The sequence below is a fragment of the Schistocerca nitens genome, chromosome 11, assembly GCF_023898315.1.
Source record: "Schistocerca nitens isolate TAMUIC-IGC-003100 chromosome 11, iqSchNite1.1, whole genome shotgun sequence".
In the NCBI taxonomy this organism is placed as follows: Eukaryota; Metazoa; Arthropoda; class Insecta; order Orthoptera; family Acrididae; genus Schistocerca; species Schistocerca nitens.
Window position 1 is genome coordinate 27,788,171 of NC_064624.1, and position 23,674 is coordinate 27,811,844.

General features: G+C 40.9%; 1 protein-coding gene across 2 annotated transcripts in view; it reads left to right on the forward strand.

The window, feature by feature from the left end:
* LOC126213131 (neprilysin-2-like) overlaps positions 1 to 23,674 on the forward strand; it is a 284,375-nt gene that overhangs the window by 191,593 nt on the left and 69,108 nt on the right. For both annotated transcript variants that reach the window (XM_049940746.1, XM_049940747.1), the window contains 2 exons: positions 1,896 to 2,072; positions 22,799 to 23,016. In XM_049940746.1, the coding sequence (XP_049796703.1) occupies positions 1,896 to 2,072; positions 22,799 to 23,016 (395 nt within the window). The remainder of the gene's footprint in view (positions 1 to 1,895; positions 2,073 to 22,798; positions 23,017 to 23,674) is intronic.

Below are 23,674 nucleotides of genomic sequence, written 5' to 3' on the forward strand. Positions count from 1 at the left end.
ATATATATATATATATATATGTGTGTGTGTGTGTGTGTGTGTGTGTGTGTGTATGTGTTGTGGTGTTACATACTTTCTTAAACTGAGTGTAATGGCTGCTTCAGTTTTTCAGATACATGCAATATAAATGTACGGTACATGAATTGTCTTGCAATTTGCGTAATAGTGGTCAATGCATGTGTACAGTTAGTTGCTGTAGTTGAAGGAAATACTACTGGACTGTGGTTGTGAAATAAATTATAAACTCTTCAGCTTAATTAGAAAAAAATCCAACATAAACACTCAGACAGTAAAACTGAAAGGATGAATTTTCAAGCGTTAAAAATTTCAAACTGCCCATGCTGCTACACATTGCAAATCTGATAATTCAACACAACTATAAGGGAAAAAGGTTTCTTTGAGTAAAAACTTACTTTTAATGGTGTACACATAATAATTTTTCTGTAAATAATACAGAATCGGTAGTTATAAGGAACAAAGCAAAAAACCTTAATTAAGAGAAAAGTCAAATTCAGTACTGAGGTAAATTAAATAAGGAACTGAAACCAAATCGAAATAGTTCAGGACATTCCATCAGTGTCATTCTTCCTCTTTGTATTTCTTTTTCTTTGCATTACTCCCCCTCCCCCTTATTCTCTCTCTCTCACGCGTGTGTATTTATATGTGTGTGTGTTTCATTGCAGCCCATCCTTGTGTTTCTCACCTACTTCAGCGTCTCTTTACATATCCTATCTTTCCTTATCTTCCTTCCCCTAACTCTCCCTCTGACTCTATTATTCATTCATTGATTCTCGGAGCTATACTTTATCTCTTTACTTATCTCACACTTCTCGTCTTTCTATCTAGCTCCTTCTGCCATTTTCTGGCTTCACCTTTTTCCCTTTCTTCACTGTCTGTCAACCTCACTCTTTCCCTCTCGGTCTTTGCTCTCTCTCACACAGTATGTTTTTCACTCCTCTTTCACGTCACTTTGTGTGCGTGTGTGTATGTGTGTGTGTGTGTGTGTGTGTGTGTGTGTGTGTGTGTGTGTATGACGTCTTCTCTCAGCTTATGCCGCTCATCCTCACCTCCTCACTCTCTATCTAATTTTTCTTCTGTCTTTCCATCTCTCTAATTTCCTTTCTCTAAACATCCCTCTTCTCTTTTTGTAGCACACACTGTGTCTGACCCAGACTTTGTACATTAACCCCCCCCCACCCTCACTCTATAACCCTATGTATCTTTCACTCGCCCTCTCAGTCTCTTCCCCTCTCTCATTTTCCCTTTGCCTCCTTCTTTTCGTCACGGTCTGCGTTTCCTCCACCCTCGTCATCTTGCTCATTATGTCTAATTCATCTTTTTGCTCTCTGTCTTTTTTGTATTGCTCTTCCTATGCTACTTTCTTTACTCCAATCTGTGTCTTTAGATCTCTACCTCCCTCTCACTATCTTGTATTTTCTTATTCTCAGTTTCTCTCTTTCTTTTTATTTTGTCTCTGTCTTTCTTTCACTCACCATCTCTTTTTCTCTTTCACTGTCTGCTACTCTCCTGCTTGTTTTCACAGTCTCTCACCTTCCCTCTCTCTCTCTCTCTCTCTCTCTCTCTCTCTCTCTCGTCCCCCTTCTTTGTTTCTTGCTCTGACTCAGCCTGTCTCGTCTCTCTCAGTTTAATACTGCTCTTTACTTTCTCTCACATGGCCTCTCTGTCCCTTGCTTGATCACCCTCTCTGTCCCTCTCACTTTTTGTACCTCTCTCACTGTACACTTGCTTTATAGTTTTCTGTAAGCGTCTGTCACTCTTTCTCTCTCTGGATCTTTCGTTCACTCCTTCTCTATCTCTGTCACCTTCTCTCTCCCACTATTCCCCTTCTTTCTGTATCTGTGACAGGAGCTAATACTTCCCTTACTTTTCTGCAGCTGGACCGGGCATCGCCAGGACTAAGTCACGAGTTCCTTCTGAGGCCTCCCCCAAACAAGCAGGTGGATGCGTATTACAAGTACCAGGTGGACCTAGCAGTTCTGCTGGGTGGTGACAGAGTGCGCGCACAGCGTGAGCTCAGGCAGTCCCTCGAGTTCGAGAGACATCTGGCCATAGTGAGTGTATGGTACGGTGAGTGAGGAGAGTACAGTTTCCATCACTGTCGTGCCAACTCTCGCTTAATCCTCGATATAACAATGGTTCTAAAAGTTGTCATAAACTTCAAAGTTGGAATATAATATGTTTGAAAAATATAGTAACATCGTAAGTTGAGTCCTTACATGTGAACCTCCAGCCATGTCATTCTTTGTTGTAGAAACGTAGATACTGAATTTGAGCGCCGTATAGAAACCGAAGCACTAAAGGAACTGGTATAGGCATGTGTATTCAAATACAAAGTAAACAGGCAGAATACGTCGCTGCAGTCGGCAACGCCTATATAAGACAACAAGTATCTGATGCAGTTGTTAGATCGGTTAATGCTGCTACAATGGCATGTTAACAAGATTTAATTAAGTTTGAACGTGGTCTTATAGTCGGTGTGTGACCAATGGGTCCCAGCATCTCTGAGGTAGCAATGAACTGGGTATTTTCCCGTACGACCATTTCACGAGTGTACTGTGAATATCAGGAACCCGGCAAAACATCAAATCTCCGACATTTCTGAGGCCAGAAAAAGATTCTGCAAGAACGGGACCAATGACGACTGAAGACAGAAGTGCAACCTTAGCGCAAAATACTGCAGATTTCAATGCTGGGCCATCAACAAGTGTCTCCGTGCGCACCATTCGACGAAACATCATCGATATGGGCTTTTGGAGCCGAAGGCCCACTCATGTACCCTTGATGACTCCACAACACAAAGCTTTACGCCTCGCCTGGCCCGTGAACACCGATAATGGACTGTTGAAGACTGGAAAAATGTTGCCTGGGTGGACGAGTCTCGCTTCAAATTGTATTGAGTGGATGGACGTGAACGGGTATGGCGACAACCTCATGAATCTGTGGACCCTGCATGTCAGCATGGTGTAGGGCGTGTGTAGTTGGAGGGGTATACGACTGTGACAGGTGACACGTACGATAGCATCCTGTCTGATCACCTGCATCCATTCATGTCCAATGTGCATTCCGATGCACGTGGGTAATTCCAGCAAGACAACGCGGCACTCCACACGTCCAGAATTGCTACAGAATGGCTCCAAGAACACTTTTATAAGTTTAAACACTTCCGCTGGCCACCAAACTCCCCAGACATGAAAATTATTGAGTGTATCTGGGATGCTTTGTAACGTGCTGTCCAGAAGAGACCTCCCTGTCTCACTCCCTTCTCAATCACTGCTTCACTTTCATGCCCTCGACTGTTATAACTGCTGTCTGGTTTTTGTAAAAGCTCTAAACAGCCCTTTGCTTCCTGGATTGTACCTCTGCTGCCTACAGAATTTCAAAGATAGTGTTCCAGTCAACATTGTCAAAAGCTTTCTCTACGTGTACAAATGATATAAACGTACATTTTCCTTTCAGTAACCTATCTTCTAAGGTAGGTCGAAGGGTAAGTATTGCCTCGCGTGTTCCTACATTTCTTTAGTATCTCAACTAATCTCAGTGCGGACTTTTTTGTTTCTACCAGTTTTGGCATCCTTCTATAAAGAAGTCGTGTTAGTATTTTGCAACCATGACATATTAAACTAATAGTTCTATACTATTCACACCTATTAGCAAGAGCTTTGTTGGAATTGGGATAATACGTTTTTTTTAGAAGTGTGAGGATATTGCGCCTGTCTCAATAAAACTTGCACATTACATGGCTGGGTCTCCTAAGGCTGTCAGTAGGTCTGACGGAATGTCGTCTACTGCTGGAGCCTTGTTTGGACTTACGACTTTCAGTGCTCCGTCAAATTCTTTTCGCAATATCATAACTTCCATCTCACCTTTATTTACGTCCTCTTACATTTCCACAAAATTGCCTGCAAGTTCATACCGCCTGTGTATACACTCTATATACCCCTTCCACCTTTCAGCTTTCCCTTCATTGCTTAGGACTGGTTTTCCATCTGAGCTCTTGATATTCATACCACTGCTTCTCTTTTCTTCAAAGGCCTCTTTAATTTTCTTGTAGACAGTATCTCTCTTTCCCCTAATGATATGTGCTTATAAATCCTTAGTTTTCTCCTCTAGCCGTTCCTGCTTAGCCATTTTGCACTTCCTTTCAATCTTATCTTTTAGACATTTGTATTTCCTTTCGCCACCTTCATTTGCTGCATTTTTGTATTTTCTCCTTTCATTAATTAATTACTATTTCGCCTCTCAAAACTACCCATTCGCCTTCCATTGTATTCCTTTCCCCTCTTCCACTCAATCGTTCCCTAAAGCTCGCTCTAAAACTCCGAACAACCTTTGGTTCTTTAAACTTATCCAGGTCCCATATCGTTAATTTTCTATCTTTTTTCAATTTCTTTACTTTTAATTTAGAGTTCATGACCAATAGGCCCATATTGTGGTCACAGTCCACATCTGCCCCCGGAAATATCTTACAATTTAAAATCCAGTTGTGAAATATCTGTCTTAGCATCACAATTGAGTCTGAAACCTTCCAGTGTCTCAGGTCTCTTCCACACATACAGCTTTCTTCCATAAATCTTAAACCAAGTGTTAGCGATGATTAAATTATGTTCTGTGCAAAATTCTAGAAGGTGGTTTCCTCTTTCCATCATCCTATTATTTTTCCTTCTCTTCCTTTCGCTTCTATCGAATTTCAATCCTTCATCACAGTTAAATTTTCATCTCCCTTAACTATTTGAATAATTCAGTTTGTCTGATGATACATTTCTTCAATCTCTTCATCACTTACGAAGCTAGTTGGAATATAAGCTAGCACTATCATGGCAGTTGTGAGCTTTGTGTCTTTTTTGGCTACAATAATGCGTTCACTATGCAGTTCACAGTAGCTTACCAGCATTCTTATTTTTCATTCATTATTAAAGGCATTGCTGCATCACCCCTATTTGATTTTGTTTTTATAGCTCTGTATTCGCCTGACCAGACGTCCTGTTCCTCTTGCCACCAAACTTCACTAATGCCCACTAAATCTACCTTCAACTGGCCCATTTCCCTGGCTAAATTTTATAATCTACGTACAAAATTAAAGGATCCAATATTCCACACTCCGATCTGTACAATGCCAGTTTTGGTTCTCTTGGTGACAACGTCCTCCTGTGTAGTCCTGGTGTTCCGAATGAGGAGACTAATTTACCTCCAAAATATTGTACTAAAGATAATGCCGTCATCATCTAACCATACAGGAGAGCTGAATGTGCTCGGGAAATATTATGTTTGTAGTGTTCTCTTGCTTCAGCCGTTTGCAGTACCAGCATAGCAAGGCCATTTTGGTTCATGTTATAAGGCCAGGGTAGTCACTCATGCAGGCTGTTGCCCCTGCAATCACTGAAAAAGCTGCTGCCTCTCTTCAGGAACCACATGTTTGACTGACCTCTCAACAGTTACCCCTTCAATGTGGTTGCGCCTACAGTACATCTATCTTTATCGCTGATGCACGCAAACCAACCAGCAAAGGCAAGATCTATCGTTCATGGGGAGGTCGGGGTCAGCAACGTCTTACACCATTTTTAATCCGAGCACTACCTTCCCTGTCTCCCACTGTTATGGTTCCCTCTAGGTTCTTATACATACTGCATACTACTCATCGTTCTCCATAGCTTTCTTCCCTTTTTCTCAGAATTTCGAACATCTTGCACCATTTTGCATTGCTGAACGCCTTTTTCAGGTCAACATATTCTACGAACGTGTCTTGATTTTTTTTTTCGTTCTTGCTTCCATTATCAAACACGACGTCAAAACTGCCTGTCTCGTGCCTTTACCTCTCATAAAGCCCAACTGATAATCATCTAACAGATCTTCAATTTTCTTTTCCATTCTTCTCTATACTATTCTCGTCAGCAACTTGGAGACATGATGTGTTACGGGGACTGTGCGGTAATTCTCGCGCTTGTCGGGTCTGACTATCTTCTTAATTGTGTGGCAGATGTTTTTCCGAAAGTCTGATGATATTTCGCCAGTCTCATATATTGTACACGCCAACGTGAATAGTCGTTATGTTCCTACTTCCCTTAATTTTTCTATTTCTGATAGTAATAGCAAATGACTTGTTCAGGATTCACAAGTGGGGGAGATATATATGGAATTACCTGGAGACACGGAAAGATAACAGCTGGGTTACGTCATGGCGAGACAGAAACTCCTAAAGTAGATATAGCAGTGCATGGCGTACCCAGGAGGAGACGCAGATTCAGTTCAAAATTTAATAACGAGGAAGAGTGGACTGAAGTGGACAAACGACGATGTATGTTTTAAGTTTTTTGATGCTGCAGATACTGTGATAATGAATATTACAGTAACTAGTTCAACTAAAGAGAAATGGACATCCGTCAGAAATTGGACAGACACTTATTGGCACAAGGAAGGAAACTACGAATAAACAACAAGTTTACTGTTACCAATTTTTTTTATTTCCACAATGCGTTTCCATGGTTGGAACCTCAGTGATAAGGCGTGCATTAATATGGCATGAGTGTGTTGTGTTAAGACTGTGGGGTAATCAGTGGCGGCATCTCCATTGGTCACAGGCTCCTTTCTCTGTCGTAATACATCACATACACATCGTCGCATCTAGTCACTAGACGACATCTTTGCGTACAAAGTGTGGTAGTGTGTATTTAATGTGCATATAGACGTGAGAGCAATATTGATGCATTTTAAGTAGCAAGATAGTTATGCAGTAGTGCTAATATGGAACCAACTATTACAAATTTAGAAATGCGCTGAGCCTGTCGAACTTTCGTCGAAAACGGGTGCTGCTTAACCTAATAATTTCTGTCAGTACCGCCAACACGCAAGCTGTATGCAGAGAGTTTAAATGTTGAAATATTTAATTCGAAGCTACACTGTGCTGGCAAAGGGTGAGAACTCTTACATAAAATACAAATTCATTATGCTCGAATTTTCGTAGAGCTCTTGCATATTACGATAAGCACGCAAGGTGTGTGCACTTTAATAAGTAATACAGACGATTATGTGCTGCAGTGTTTAATTTGAAGCTTCATTTTGCTTGAGAAACGTAAGGAATTTCAGATATAACACCATAAATAATAAATAATTTCTATTAAAAATTTTTATTTTCGGGTTATCGACCCTGTCTTCGTCTCTGAAGATGTCACATCTCTCAGTGACTGTATCTGGTTATCTCATGAGTGTATATATATATATATATATATATATATATATATATATATATATATATATATATGTCGGTCTGCAGTTCAAGTGATATGTCATAATAAAACATCTTCTTCCCTTCTCAAATCGACGGGATGTAAGGTCTTCCTTCCAAAAACCAGACACCTTCTTCCTAACATTCTTTCCGTTCGTCTTTTCAGTATGATGCATGAGTCACATCCTTTATTGCAAGAAGGTGTTATTTAATTTTTGATTAAACGAAACCTTTTAGAGAACTTAGCACCATATTTCTGATTTCTAAATATTGCAATCTTTGTCAGAAGTTGTTTTGTATATAACCTCTAGTAGACCTGATTTACTTGTAATAAAAGTGATAATAGTGATTGATTACATTATGCTTAAGATGTGCTATATTTATTCATCTTTAACTGGTGCTTGAGAACAATTTAGAAGTGAAACTATTTAATTTAAGGTTGTACTGAGACTTACGTCAAAAATAGGCGAGCTAATTACATTCAGACTGTCTGTTTCTTCGTATGCTTGACCGCTTAGCGATGTATTTTAGCTAACACGTATTTTTTGCAGTTATACGCCTGGTTAGGTTGGTTTTACAATATCGACCTCATTTTGGCCTAGTCTCTAAAAAGTCAACTGTTTTTTGTAATTACTCTAGAACAGAAATAACATTCTAGATAATCATGTTTTAGGCACTCATTTGATAGCTATGTGTGTATGTGGAAAATAACGGTATGATACTTGATGTGAACATGGGAACGATTTCAGTTGTAGACGTACTTTTGCAGACAGTTTCGACTTGGAAAGAGTATTTTGATACTCGACAACTGTCATAGTTGCAGAAAATGCTCAGCTCTTATTTGAAATTGTTTAGGCATGGAAATTGCGTTGGGGTGCTTACTTAACAGTTCACATTCTTAGATAGTCCCTAATATCCTGACTGTGTGTGATGTGGAAATTAAAATTACAACATTCGACATAAACATTGAAATTTTTTGCACTGCATACGTATTTTTGCAGACATTTAGGAATCTTGTGGCATTTGACAAGCACCATAGATGAGGATAATAATGAATTTGATGCCCTTTTGTGTCATATACCACATGTATATCATAGATCGAACCTTGAAATTTTTACCAGTTCCGACATCTCCTGGTGACAGTAAGTTACTCATGGCACAAAGATCAAACAATTAACGTTTTTACTAATGGTGTCACCTGTTGGTGACAGTAAGCAACTGTGACATGAAACAGCAGGTGTTTTTATTTTGCGTTTTGAAGGTTTTCAGAATGTCATTTAAAGCAAAACTCATATTTGATAACTATGCATTACTAATTGGTTAATTACATTTTGTAATTTTTGATTCTTAATTAATTTTAGAGTGTATGTTAAATACTCTTTGCAGTATTCCAAAATGTGTGATATATAGCTTGGAATGAAATTTAGCGATGTAACTCGTGAACCAATCCCTAAACTGTTTTTTTTAAGTCAGCAATTCAAATGTAGTTTCTCATGTTACACAGTTCAGATACTTTGACATATTTTTTGATAAGTATTTGGAAAACTTTTGGCCGTATAGAGACGGATTATAATTGGCTCTTTCATTTTAATAATGACTAAAATACTAGACTCTGATAGGAGGAGAGGAGAGGTAGGTCTGTGATCTGTTTTTTGATGAATAATTGATGTCACTTGGATGCTTTTGAGCACAGGTGATATGAGGCTAAGTTGTAATTGACTCGTATAGGAGAAGAAAAGAGAGAGAGCTATGTTGTTTCTTATAAATAATTCAAATAATTGGGACGCTTTTGAGCATAACCCAGAGGTGGATAACTGGCTCTTTAATTTTAATGGTATCAGTGCTAGGCTATGATCAATGGTGAAGGGAGGGAGGTAGTTACATTATTCAGCGTGTGTGTGCACCATTTTCTATAAATAATATACATCTTTGAATGTGGAACCATTTTTAGGTGCCATTTTAATATATTGTGTTTGAAATACAGAGTTTGTATGAGTACATAACTATCTTTGACCTTCAAGTTGAGGTTATGTAATTTTTTCTGCCTATGTGGCACATCATTTTAATGCTATGGTCTAATTGATGGGATACAAGGCTGAGGACTAAGGGAAGGAGTTTTAGTTATTCCTCAGCACAGTTGGATAAATTCCACGACCTTGTATTTTTTCAGTGGTTATTCATTATAATTCTGTGCTATGAATGGCTGCTGATAAGGAGCAGAGGGGGAGGAGGAGAGGGTTTTTGATTTCTATTAACACCATTGGCTTAGTTACATGAACTTCAATTACTGATTGGTGCTTTAATTTCTCATACTGGACAATGACTGGTTGGAGACAATAATTACTGCACTGTGATTGGTTGGAGATGGGGGAGGGGAGAGGGTGTTTAATTTCCCACTTACACAATTATCCTATTTCCTCCGTCTTGGAATCTTGATTGATTGTTTATTTTCAGTACTGCCCTATGATTGGTTGCTGATAAAAGGGGGAGAAAGGGAGAGGACTGGCTTCCCACTGATCGGGATGATGGTATCACTGATGACATCAGTAAGTCATTGACTTTGGTCACATGTTGTTAACGAAATATGCCAGACTGTCCCAATGTAACATGCCAAAATGTCGCAATGTAAAGAAAGTGTTGTGGAATTAGCATAGCATTACTACTCATAGTATTTTAGGTTTACAGCCGTAATGAAGGTTAGCCTGTTCACAGAGTGTGACGATGCTAACGATATAGGAAGGTGACTCAACTTCTAAGAACGAGATGAGCCCGGTTAACATAGGAACACAATATAGCAACCACGGACTACTGGGGTTTGTAACTAACATCCACTCCAAAGAAAATGGGCTGTATAAAGTCACCCAGTAGTATTTTACATAATTTAAGTTTACTTAAGTAAAAATTGGTAATGTTGACTTGTACTGTTGTAAATAGTCACAGTCCTATAGATAAGTCAAATCCGCATTCTTGTCGGCATCTTCTAGGAATTGAGTGTTGCGTGCTGGCCACAATTTGTTCCCTAACTGTTCTGAAGTGCTTACGCACAGTATTTTTCATAGGAAAGTTCGCAAGGACATGGAATTTGTAAATCTAGCAATAACACTGGAAAATATTTCAGTAATTATTGTTCCATACCATTTTAGCGAATGTAAATATGTTTATTAAACATCTCAAGTTATAGGAATCGAGCTATGAACCATCCCTACTCTTCTTTTAGTAGTCCTCCAAATCACCTTTCAGTTTACTCTCGCGTTTGCCAAGATGGTGGTGGAACACTTGCTCTATGCAAAGTAACACCATCATCTCTGAGGCAAAGACCCCTCAAATTAATGTAGCAACAAAGATTAACAGCCTTAATAACTCGTGGTTTGGCCGCCAGGCTAGCCGAAGTCTGTGCACAGCTGGTGTGTATGGCCCTCTTTTGCCGCTTAAGCCGGTCAGCACTCTGCTGAAGCCTTCCCTATCTCCATGCCCCATTCGACCCACTATGGTGACCTCCCATCTTCCTATGACCAAATCGACTTCTGCAGCGTCTGTTTCAGAACTATGCTCCGAACATCAGACTTTCTGATTAGTGGTCCATCACACTGCACTTTCACTTAAACACACTAACTCCTTGCCAGCCTCCGTGAGTATGCCACCAGATCTTAAAATCGACATGATTCGATGTTTTGGCTCTCCTACTATCCGCCAGGAAAGACGCTGTTGTTTCTGAGTCACCCTGAAATCTGATGCCAAGGTTAGTAACTATTGCCTATGTAGGCATCATACCATATACGACGCCCCTGCGTCTGGGCTTGTGACGCCGTCCCTGGTAGAAGACTGGTGCCAACGATGTACTGCAGTCGGAGCCTATCCTCGGACCACCAAGGAGCATGTGGTTAAATTTAACGAGACCCTGATAGTCGCTGATATGTCTGATTTCTAGAACAGTGTTTATAGGAGAGAAATTGCTCCTTGTTTGGCAGACAACTTGTTTAATAGAGACAAGGGTTTTCCTCTTAGAAGGGCGTTCTTTCTGGCATCGAGGGTAGCACCTTGCCTAGCGCCTACGTAAGTAACAGACGGAACTGAACAGGTAGATAAACAGTAATGGTTATCGCCAGACAGATGCACTGTTATCCAGTGGCTGTCTGCAAGTAGTTACTACTGTGGCCAAAAGCTGCTAGCATCTTATTGACTGTAGAGGGATCAAGAAAAATGTAGACACTCTTTGGCAGTCATTATTAACGGAACAAAGTGACATACTGTTAAAATTCTTCCACAGGGGGAAAGTCGTTTTGTGTGTTCAAAGTGACTCCAGCAGCAGCCAAACATCGCCGATGCCGTTGAACTGTTGGCCGAACTACGGCTGTCAGTGCCCACAAAGGGTACCTCGGTGGTTTCTCGTAGCTCGTTCAATGTAGCTGACTTGATGTTGATAAACTTTATTTTTCAAGGTCCTCCATAAGTGGAAGTCAAGAGGTGTGAGGTCTGGAGACCGTGGTGGGCAGTCAGCAGCTCCTCTTCGACCTCTGCATCGTCCAGGAAGATTTTCATCAAAGTAGGATCTTACATCTCTGTGGTAGTGAGACGAGCGCCATCTTGTTGTGGGTAAAATCTTTCATTTCCAAACATGTCGCGGTTTATAGGTAAAACGGATGTTTGCAGCATATGGAGATCCACCAGTTACGGTAACTTCGAAGAAGAATGGGTCAATCAGTCAATATGGTGAGAGACTACACCACACAGTAACACACAGTAGATTTACATGTTTTTCCAAGTGAACATGAGGATTTTCAGGAGCCCAGCACACGCAGCTGTGGCCGTTTACAGTACCATTCAGCTCAAATTACAGCTCGTCAGGTTACATAACCATCCCTGCAAACCGGTCATCCTCGCGGATCATGCCTTCAAACCACTCTCACTACACCATCCTTCAATCCGGGTCGTCCCCATTCATAGCGTGCAGCGATCTTGGAAGTACACTTTCCACTTTGCAGCCTTCAGAATTGGTCGTACGCTTGATCGGCTTACGGCTCTTCCATGTACGCCCTGCTTCACAGGTTTTTGAGGTGATATAGTAGTGTGTTGCATCACAGCAGCGCTGGAGGCTGGACTTGTGGATGTTGTTGGTCGACGAGACCTTTCCTGAACAGTACCGTCAGCTTCAAATTTATCCCGAATACGATATACTGTTGTATGTGTTTGTGGCTGAGACCTAAACCTCCAGATTTCAGACACTCTGATCGATACCAAACGTTGTATGTCTACAGAGTATCAACCAGAACTCCGTACTGTGTGCTGTCGTCCGGTAGAACGGGCGTAAACGTTAATTAAAAGTGACACCAGAACTACCAGAGCACAGGAAAGCATAACTGTGAGTGACTAATGTGTGTATCTTTTGTGGGGAAGTTGGTAGAGCGATAGATCCTCGTACCAAGGTTCCTGGATTCATGCCCAAAAGATGACAACAATTATTTTTTTATTGCATCCTGCTTCAAAGTGTTATACGGGACTATTAATAGTTCCGCACGTGTGATGAAATTGTTTCTTTACCCTCATGTTCCGATTATTTATGTTTCTTCTGTGAAACTACAAATGCACGAGCTGCTTCATCACGAGTGGTGTCGCTTCTGTCGCACATCTCCGACGGAACATCACATCACATCACAAATGTGCTCTACAGGTTTCCTACTTTCAGTCAATGAAGCGAAAGCAGACTGCCAAAAGAACATTGCTACAAACTCCGAAAAGTCCTTTTACATTTCAGGAAAATGGTCTCCCACACAACAATTTCAAGCTTAAACAGTAAAGAAAATTGTCATCAGTGGGGTTTGAATGCAGGACCTCACCCTCTACGCACTCACCCGCGCGAGATCTACAAAGCAATTACTCACAGATGCGCTTTTTCTGTCCTCCGTCGTCCTGGTGTCACTTTTAATTATCGTTCACGCATGTTCTGCTGGAGGGCAGCACGTAGTATGAAGTACACCTATATCGAAGTACTGGTTGATACTCCATCGACATACAACATTTGGTACCGATGTGGCTGTCACCTGGAGGTTTGGGTGTGACTTTTACGTCATCGCCGTTGTACTTTGTAGCCGCACTCCGTCGATCTGCTGTCGTCGACTTCTCTGAAGTAAGGTGTTCATCTTGTTATCTGCTGTATATGCCCAACTTTTCGTAATACCACGTGTCAGATTGACAGCCACAAACATCTTCACTGTAACGGCGACTAAATTTCAGGTTTTAATAATAAAAATTAATGTTGACATTTTGCACAGTCGATCACACTTAATTTGTTACTGCGTTACTGGATACAAGATAGTTAATAACGTCTTTGGATGTCAGTTATTATTTTAACTTCCTATTTCCGCCGTTACTACTTACCGTCACTGCTTTTCATTCTGTGTTATTTCTGTCCGATTGGAGATGAAATATAAAACAGCTTTTAAGTCACAATTTACGCTTCGTCATATTTTAGAATCGACCCTTCCGTCATCCAGAGATACAATTTGCAGCTTGGCTATGATTATCATTGACTAGTACAGACGCTACTGAGGGAATCACTTCAGTTTTTTATTAACAACATTTATATTAATTAAATGATCATGATGAATGCGTTTTGTGTGCAGGGAAAAGGAGGTTAGATCCTAGAACTGCTCTCAGCAATTACGGCAACTTAAATGTCCCTGCTTTTAATAGTTCGTCACTTAAACGAATTACAGCAAGGACTATGGTCCATTACTACACTTCGATACAGTCATTCAAACTTAGTTCGCTTTTACTTTCTCAAAGCTAAGTGTCGAATTCCGTTCTTACATTCAGTTTAACGTCCTTTCGTATAGTCTACAGATCGTATTATCGTTTATTCGGCATGTAATAGAATTTAATACTGAACGCTACTTTTTCTCACGCACACAATTCCTCAGATACTTTTCGTTCGTGACCTTATGGCAAAAGTCTGTCCCGTATAAATTAACTATAGCCAATTTTCTTGCAGTTTATCAAACGTGCCCTGATCCCTTCCGTTGTGCATCACACGGATATGCCATATATCGCACCGCACGCCGCAGCTACGTAGACTTATTCAGAGCGCAGATAAGAAGACAAAAGAAGAGGCGATCACTCGCTGTCAGCTGCAGCGGGACATTAAGCGGAGTCAGCGGCGACGAGCGAAAATGTGTACGGGATTCGAACCCAGGATCTCCTGCCTACTAGGCAGGTGCGGTAACCACTGCGCCATCCGGGAGACAGCGTTATCGGACCTGCACGGACTGTCTCCGTTCGCCTCACGGCCCACCCACACTGCCACCGAGCGCCACCTATCGGCAGTCCCTGTCCATTACAGTCCCGTTCGTTAGTTGAGGATTCCCACAGGAGGTCTGACGTATTTGTGCATCAGCACTGCAGAAGTTGGATCCATTGGCCAGCTAGGCTTCTCATATGAATGCGTGGTGTGTGTTCTTTCGGACACGTTCTAAAGAACACACACCACGCATTCACGTCTTACTTCATTCATGGCTGCACTGTCATTTGCTGGAAAACGAGCGACAAGACCTCTTGAGAAAACAATGGCTCACGCTACCACGCACAAGTACATAGACCACAGATACCATAGACTGTGCATGATATCATTTTACTGATACCAAATTGTCAGTCACGTGACTCGGGGCACGAAGCAGAGCAAGTCATGAAGCATTTATGGTGCACAATTTATCATATTTTTGTTACAGATCAAATGTTGCGCTTTTTACTGGGTGCAGAAGTGAAGACCGTCACAAATGCTCAGGTTAGATAGTTGTTTAATATCCTACAGACAAGGTAAAGTGACGAAAATCTCAGTTATGCAAGTGAATTACTTTAAAATACTTGAAGAGCTATTTTCACAAGTTGAGAGTTAGTATTGATGTTGGTCCTTGGTATAATCAGCTTTTTGTAATATATTACGCTTCCTATATTGATATCGTTTTGGAATCTGTACTGGATTAAGCAAACGTCAGAAAACATACGTGCTTATTTTGTATACGTACATCTACATCTACATATATACTCCGCTAGCCACCAAGCGGCGTGTGGCGGAGGGCGCAATTCGCGCCAAAGTCATATTTTCCCCCCTCTGTAACACTCGCGGATCGCGCGAGTGAAAACTACTGTCTGAACGCCTCAGTACGAGCTCTAATTTCCCTTATCTTTGAATGGTGATCATTGCGCCATTTGAAAGTTGGTGGTAACAATGTATGCCCTACATAATTTAATGAGCAGCCCCTTCCGTTTAGCGCGTCGTCTATCTCCAAGTGTGTCTCACTTCAAACTTTCTGTGAGATTTGTAACACTCTCGCGATGGCTAAATGTACCAGTCACAAATCTTGCCGCTCTTCTTTGAACCTTCTCAGTCTCTTGAATCCGATCCAACTGGTAAGCGTCCCATACAGACGAACAATACTCTAAGACTGGACGAACTAACGTATTGTAAGCAATTTCCTTTGTTGAAGGACTGCATCGATTCAGGATTCTACCAATAAACCGCAATGTAGAGTTCGCCTTGCCCGTTACTTGTGTAATACCTCACATTATGCACTTCAAAGAATTTCCTTTCTTACAAACGCTTACTAAACCATTTCACACATATTGTTGCAGGATCGTTATAAAACTAATGCTGCGCTCTAAATTTTTATTTTGTACTCTGTTGAAGCTGCAAACTACAACAATTCACATTCAAAAAATGAACAAGTACTCACTAAAGAACAGTTATTCTGTCGCTTGTTAGAAGAATTGTCAATACGTTTCAACTTGACCACATTTAAAAATGCTAACCACTGCTTTATTGTCAGAAATTTCGGAGAAGCTATGTTTACTGGACTACTACATGTGTGAGAGTAGTATTACAGTTCAATCAACTGTCAAAATCAGTGCTTGATCTCACCTATAAATCGGAGAAACTGTAACTGTCAGCCCCAATTCACAGACCGCGTAATGAAAGGAACTCGGCTTTCTGCCCCTAGTCACGTGACTTAGACGTTGGTTTCAAGCGTTAACACGGAAGAGGTAGGAACATGTGCTGTCTATGTTACATATGGCCTATGCAAAAGTGCAGCGATATGTCATTTTCTTCCAAAGATATTAACTATTATAGAGTGTCTACATTACTCTGGAACCCTCTGTATAAGATAATACGTAGTTAAAAGATATTATGAAAACAGAACTGAGCTATTGTGACTATTGAGACTTTCATTAATTATTGAGAATTTTATTTTCTTATTAATATGAATGACAGTGCGAATGGAAAGTAAGATAATAATCACTTATTATCTTACTTTCCATTCGTTCCGTCATTCATATTAATAAACATGTTATGTCTATTAACTGAGTACACTTTAGCGTGAGAGCAGTGTACTGAGTGAGTGAGTCTAATCACGAGAAAGCCAACATTTTATGATAATTCTGTTATTTAACGTGGGACTTATTTTCATAAATGTGAATTTTCTAAATTTGACCGATTAGGAAATCGTTCATTAAAGCTATTAAATTATGACTGATGAAAGGTAACAGACCTGGGATTGTGCTGATTAATAATAATATTGGGATGGCTAATGATGTATATCAGCCAGTAAGAGAACAGTACGTTCACCCATATTTCATGGACTAAAGAGTTGCTTCGTGAAGCATAAAGAGTGCAGTTTGGAGCTTAGCCATCATCATGTTCGGATGCGGATGTAAGGAGCTCTGAATAAATGTGAGAACTCTGCAGAATAATGATTAAAGTTTGACCGTGGAGTTCCGCTAAGTGTATGCGAACATGTGAGGAAAAAGAATACGTGAAATTCCGGTTTTAATTTGTAAACTATGACTTTTGAATAATCAAACTCGGCGTGGCAGGATATACAAGCCGTAACCACAAGTTGAACGTTAGTAGCGGTCAGATTGTGGAGTATGTGAGCAATCTCTCTGTCACAGATAATCCGTTTTGTTATTCTTTTTCGCATTAGATTTAGTGCGATGCCATAAGCTGGGATTACATGCGAATGTTGAAAATAGAACTGAAGAGCAGTATGGGCTTGACGGTGTTTGCATATCAAACAATTCCAGATACACCGAATTTTTCACACATAAACTACCGTTCAATTAATCGCTCAGATAACTTGATACAGGAGAACATATGTTGCACCCATTGGATTTGTATAAAGCTACTGGTTCTACTACAGCTTTTTCCAGTAGAGGAACATCATTCGTTTTCAACAGGTAAGGCCTGTGGACCAGATTGCAGAAGAAGAAATTCACCACAGGATGAATGGACGCTTTCCGTACGACAACCACACGTAACCGCGCCGTTATTGCATCCAAAACATATTGTTCCTCAATGTAGCCAGACCTGGTGTTTGAGGGCAGTCACTGGTGGTGGTTTCCTGTTATGCCCAGTTCCAAGTGGCAGCGTCTGTGGTGGGCGTCGCACGTGCCGTGTAGACCTGAGGTGCTTGAGAGTACTTGGGAAGACAGTCTCCAACGTTTGCGTCAGTTTTCAGTGGGACTCAGCTGCAGCATCGACTGTCCTGAGACGGAGGACGAGTGGATCACCGAAATGTCTAGTCACGTTAAAGGAATCCGGAAGCGAAGATGCACCGAAATAAAGAATTCTTTTAACTTTGTTTACACCCCGGTCCTTTCAAAACCAGATCACGTGTGGTGTTCGTACATCTGATGCGTAAGAAGAAAGAGCATTCTCTTAGCAACTACAAGACCCCTTCTACCTGGTGTGAATTGTTCTGCGTTTATTCAGGCTGCAGCGGCCTTTCTTTGTTTTTACCCCATTTATTATTTGACCACTGCTTTGCAAGTTGGTGAACCTGCTGCTAAGCGTATGTAAGTGACAGCTGAATATCATTTCAGCGTAGTGCTTTCGTTTCACACGCCGTAGTGATTTGAAACAGCGCTTGATTTTAGGAAACAAGGTTATTGTGTTTGTAGTTGTCACCTACCACGGGAACGATGCATTTCTGGACACATGTTCATAGGACCTTTTTTCCTGTGCGTCCAGTCAGGAATCCTACCTTGCTGTTTGTCAGTTTTATTGATGTTCGCCCTGTATAGAGATAACCATCCCCTTCCACTGTCAGTCGCAGACGTTATAAAATCTATCTCTAAACTTAGCTAAGACGTAGCCAATAAATACTTACTTGCTAAACACATACATGCAATAAGTCAGAATCCCAACGAAAGCTTCAATAACTGTGAATGCAAACGCTTGCCCAAAAAAGTTTCTGTGGGCGTAAAACCCATAAAAACTGCCTTCATGAATATAGCGTTGTGTTCCAGTGATGGATTAGCCAGCAGGCTGAAACTTTTCAGTGATGTAGGTACAGAACCTGGGGTGAACGTGCTGAATGCGCTACTGTCAACTGACCAGCTGAGGAAGGTATAGTACAGGTAAGAGAAGAGGCCAAAATTCGAAAGATGGATTCCAAACGTAAGCTGCAGGATACACAAACGCACAACGCTGACAGCTATGAACCTGGCAAGTTTTAACTTTGAATGTAGGTTGAAAAGATTACATAAATGCGTTTTCCTGAAAGCATGAAATTTTTAACTGTAGGTACAACTTTCTGCGAAACTACTATATCTGTGTTAATGAAACTTGTTACAGAGATTAATTATATCTTTTTCATTAAATTATACTAGAATTATAGCAATCATGTAAAAGGTTTGGCAACTGTCTTTTTTTTTTAAGCTCTTAGCTTCCCAGGTCTTTTTTTTTTTTTGTCACACATTGTCCCAGGTGCGGTCTGACGACCGCTATATTTAAATAACCATAAAAATTTCATCCTCCTAATTCAGTGGAACAGAGCTTGAAAATACAGTTTCAGCTGTAAGGTTCTTTTTATTTAGAACACAGGCGGTTTCGTGCTCTTACATGCCCATCATCAGGTGTTATAACTTTGGGATGTGACCCCGAGCGCAGCGGTGGACGTGTACAGGATGCGGCGTATCACCAACGAGCGCAGAGCAAGATGACACACCGCGTCCTGTACACGTCCACCGCAGCGATTGGGGTCGCAGCAAAAGGTTATAACACCTGATGATGGGCGCATAAGAGCCCGAAACCGGTCGTGTTCTAAATAAAAAGAACCTTTCAACTCAAGCGGTATTTTAAGGCTTTGCTATAATGCTCAGTTGCAGATGTTCCACCGATAGGACTGTTTCAGTGGAACAATTCTGGTTTTATGTTAAAGGCTGTATTAACACACACAAAAATATATTCAAAAAAATATTAAAGTTAATTTTTTCAAAAGAAACACGTTTAAACAGAAAACTGTACAAAATGAACATAACATTACTTGATATTAATGCGATAAAAATTCAGATACCCGGTACTCGATTTTACGTATTGCTATATTTTCATTGCTTATTGTAGATGTAGAAACAAAAACATAAGGAACTCCTACGAATGATTCAAAAAATACAAATTGCATTAGTTCCTTTTAGGTGTTTAGTATTCTTCTCAGAGGCTTTCTTTGCACTCGCTGGAAAAGTTTGTAGCTTCTTGCAGCATCTGCAAACATAAGGTGTCTGTCTCGTCTTTCTTGGGTCACTGGTGGAGTACGTTTTGCGTTTTCTACAAATCATTCTACAACAACTTCTCCTCTCTGCTACACCCAAAAGGATGCACGAAATTGACGGGGTATGTGATACTCGTCAACTCGCTTTTTATCGTTGGTGTCACCATACAGTTTACAAACTGTTTCAAAAATTAAAGCTGTTCATCTGAGTATTTTCTTTATAGGAATTGTGAAGGGTAAACGCATTCAGCCCACTAACGTCAAGCATGCGGAAAAATAATGCCGTTTGCCATCGCTAGAAGAGGCTTCGACGAGTAACGATATTTTTTTCTACCTAATGTATTTATAGCAGAACCTCTAGCTAAAGATTCAGTCTCCACACTTCTGTCTTCGTCACTTCGATCACTTGTGTTATTAAAGGAATTCACAGGAGGCAAAACAAATTCGTCTTCACTTTCCCATTGTTCCTATACTCTGTTATGTTCACTTGCAAACTCATTGTCGCTGTCTGGTCCAACATTACTTGCTAAACTGTCCTCAAACCATTTTAAAACAGTATCTTCAAAGTCAGGATCCGTTAAACATGAACAGTAGACGAAGATATGGCTACTGAATCCATAACGCCAGGGTGCAGTCTCAGAGACCGCTAGCACGAAAGATGCAGTAATAGTGTAGTCCACGTCGCATTCAAGTGGCTACTGACAAAGGAAACCACGACAGCTTCGGGAAACAACAACTGGACGCTGCTGTAATCTCCTACCCCACGACTATGCATTAGGAACGGAGTAACAATAAACGCTAGGGGTCTGTGAGACCGCATCTGGGACGTTACGAGTAAATGTTAATTGTTTAGGACGTATGCTTTGCAATTTCAACTCTGATAACAATGTTACTGTCATATAAGCAATACAACCTGAAGAAAATTTGGCAACTTATCCAAGTTTCAAATTTGGTTTGATTTGAATAGTTTTTGATAATAGTGTACCATCATTAGTATGTAAGTTTCAAATTGGGTTGGATTTGAACAAATAGTTTTTGAGAAAAGTGCACCAACATTAGTGTGGTCGACCATAGGAATTTCGCTCGCGTCTGGGTCCCCTTAACTTTAGGATTCGGCAGAAAACCCGGGGAGACTACCAGTAATTTATTACAAACTACTTCCATGTTTCAATTTGTCACAGATAATGTATAAGTTACTTCTATATGCACATAAATCATTACAGTCTTAACTACGTTTACTAGTAGTTCAAATGCTTATAACATTAAAGAAGACTTCCAGACTCCACTTGGAAACTAATTTAGATCGTCCTGCGTCCGTTAACAGCAGTTCATGTTGTCAACGAGTTTTCATTGAAAAGGCGCAAGACCCGTCTCAGATCACTGTTGGTTAGGATCTTCTTGGGTCACTACAATGAATGAAGTCTTCAGTGGAGGGTCACATGACTGCATGGCACCAGTTTTACACTGTCTATAGCATGTAAAAGTGAACAGTGTGCTTTTTTATGGGCGCGACTAATATTTTGTCCATATTATTGATTCAGTTCAAGTGATCTTACAAAACATTAGCCATCTCTGGCTGACTTTACGAAATTGTTTCGCTCTCTTTTAAACCATTGCTTCCCTTCCACACCCTTAGACTCTTATAATGACTATTTGGTTTCCATGTGCGACTGTCCTCACAGTTTCAACGAGTATATTCCAGTCAATAATGTCAAAAGCTTTCCCTAAAACTAGAAATCCCATAAATAAAGTTTTTTCTTCTTTTTCTTCTTCTAAATAGCTTTCAAGATGAACCATTGGCTCATTACCGCCTCCTGCTTTCCTAAATTGATCCGAAAGCCAAACTGAGCTCTAACAGGTTGACTTCTGGCAGTCTTTCTTCCACTCTAAGTAATTCATTGTTGCAGCCATGGCTGATTATTGGTTTAGTGATACTCATAGCTGTGAGCATATGCCATTTTTGGAATTTTGATTCTTAAATTCGGCATGAAGTCTGTGGGTATCTACCCTGATGTACTCATAAATATCTTCTCAACGAGATGGAATTGTTTTGTGATGCCTGATTCTCTTAGTGATTTAGTGTTCTGAAGAAATCTCGTCTACTTCAGGGCCCTCGTTCAGACTTATGTCTTTAAGTGATCTGTCAAATATTTCTCGAATATCATATCTCCCATTCACATTCATCTATGTCCTTTTTCCCTATGTTTCCATTTCCAATGTATTGCCGTTCTAGATATTTCTTCAACCTTTGAACTTTTCTTTCTTTGCTTTGTACTGAGCTGCCATCTAAGCTATATCTCCCAAATCACCTTCATCTACACTCGCTTCCCTCTCTATGATATTTTCTTCAAATTTATTACGTTCATATAGCCCTTTCATATGTTCCTTCAATCTGTCCGATTTCCTTTCTTTCTTTCATACTGTCTTGCCATCTCAGTTGTACATATTCATATATTTGCTTGCCTTTTCTCCAAAGACCTCTTTAATGTTCCTCTAGGCGCCATCTATCTGTCCCTACTTATGCACGCTTCTGTAGTCTTGTCTTTGTCCTCTAGTCATTCACGATCAGCCATTTTGCTCAATGTGTCGGTCACTTTTTTAGGCCCCTATATTCTCTTTTGCGTGATTCTTTTGCTGCATTTTTTTTTGTATTTTCTCATTTTATCAGTTGGGTTCAATACCTCACACGTGCTCTCCCAGTATTTTTACTGGCCCCTGCCTTTTTGGCTGTTTGATCCTCTGCTGATTTCACTGTTACATTTTTTAAAGTTACCAGTTCATCTTCCGTTGTTCCCCCCTCTTGTTGTTTAATGCTCCCTTAGCCATTCTCCACAGTCTGTGGTTGTCTTAACTTATGTAGGTGCCATCTCCTTCGTTTCCTACCTTTCGGCAATTTTTTTCGTATCAGTCCACAGTTCGTAAGCAATTTCTTGGTGGGATTATAGCAACTTCCTAAAGTCTGATAGAGGAGACTGGACACGAGCGCAGTGACCGTGATACGGTCGCCATCGGTTTACAGATCTCGCTGACAAGAGAGAAGAGGGGCAACGTGACGCAGCCGTACGAACCGCCCACCGTGGAGAAGCTGCAGCGGGCGTACCCGTCGGTGCCGTGGCTGGAGTTCCTGCAGGCGCTGCTGCCGCCACGCGTCGCCGTCTCCAGCAGCGAGGCGGTCGTCGTTCTGGCGCCGTCGTACATCGAGCGCCTCTTACAGTTGCTCAGCCACACCCCCAAGAGGTACGTCACAGCCAGGGTGTCAGTGCACTGCCTGAGTTCCACCTCTACATCTAAGTAAGTGCTCGGCAAGCCACTGTAGAGTGCATCACGGAGGGTTAAACAGTATGTGTATTACCAGTTTTCTAATCCATTTGTGTACTGGGCGATAGAAGAATGGCTGTCTTAATGCATCTGTATGCACCCTGGTCTCTCTTGGCTTACTCTCATGAAACCTACATGAGATATATGATGGTGGGAGCATGACAGCCTTTGTCCAATCCGGGTTTTCTAAATTTACCCAACAGCAGCTCACGAGTACTGCATTGTCTGACCTCTGAAGATTCCCTCTTAAAATCTCCAGGAAGTTATGTCACTCATTCGCATGCGCTATTCTAAGTAGTTATTGCTCCATGTTTGTTAACGTGCCCACTCGACAAGGACTCTAAAAGTGAAACAATATTCTAGAACTTGTCGCGCTGTGGTCTTTCTTGTATGCGATTTCTAGCACAGACGCTTTGCATTCCAAGAAACCCAAGTGTTACACTCGCCTTTCACAGTTCCTACTGTAAATGTTTAAACAATACTCGGATTTAAACTTAGGGCCATATGACCACGGATATGTGGAGCTACGTGGAAACATGTTTCAGCTGGGATGTGTGCAGAGATAGTCCTCATCATT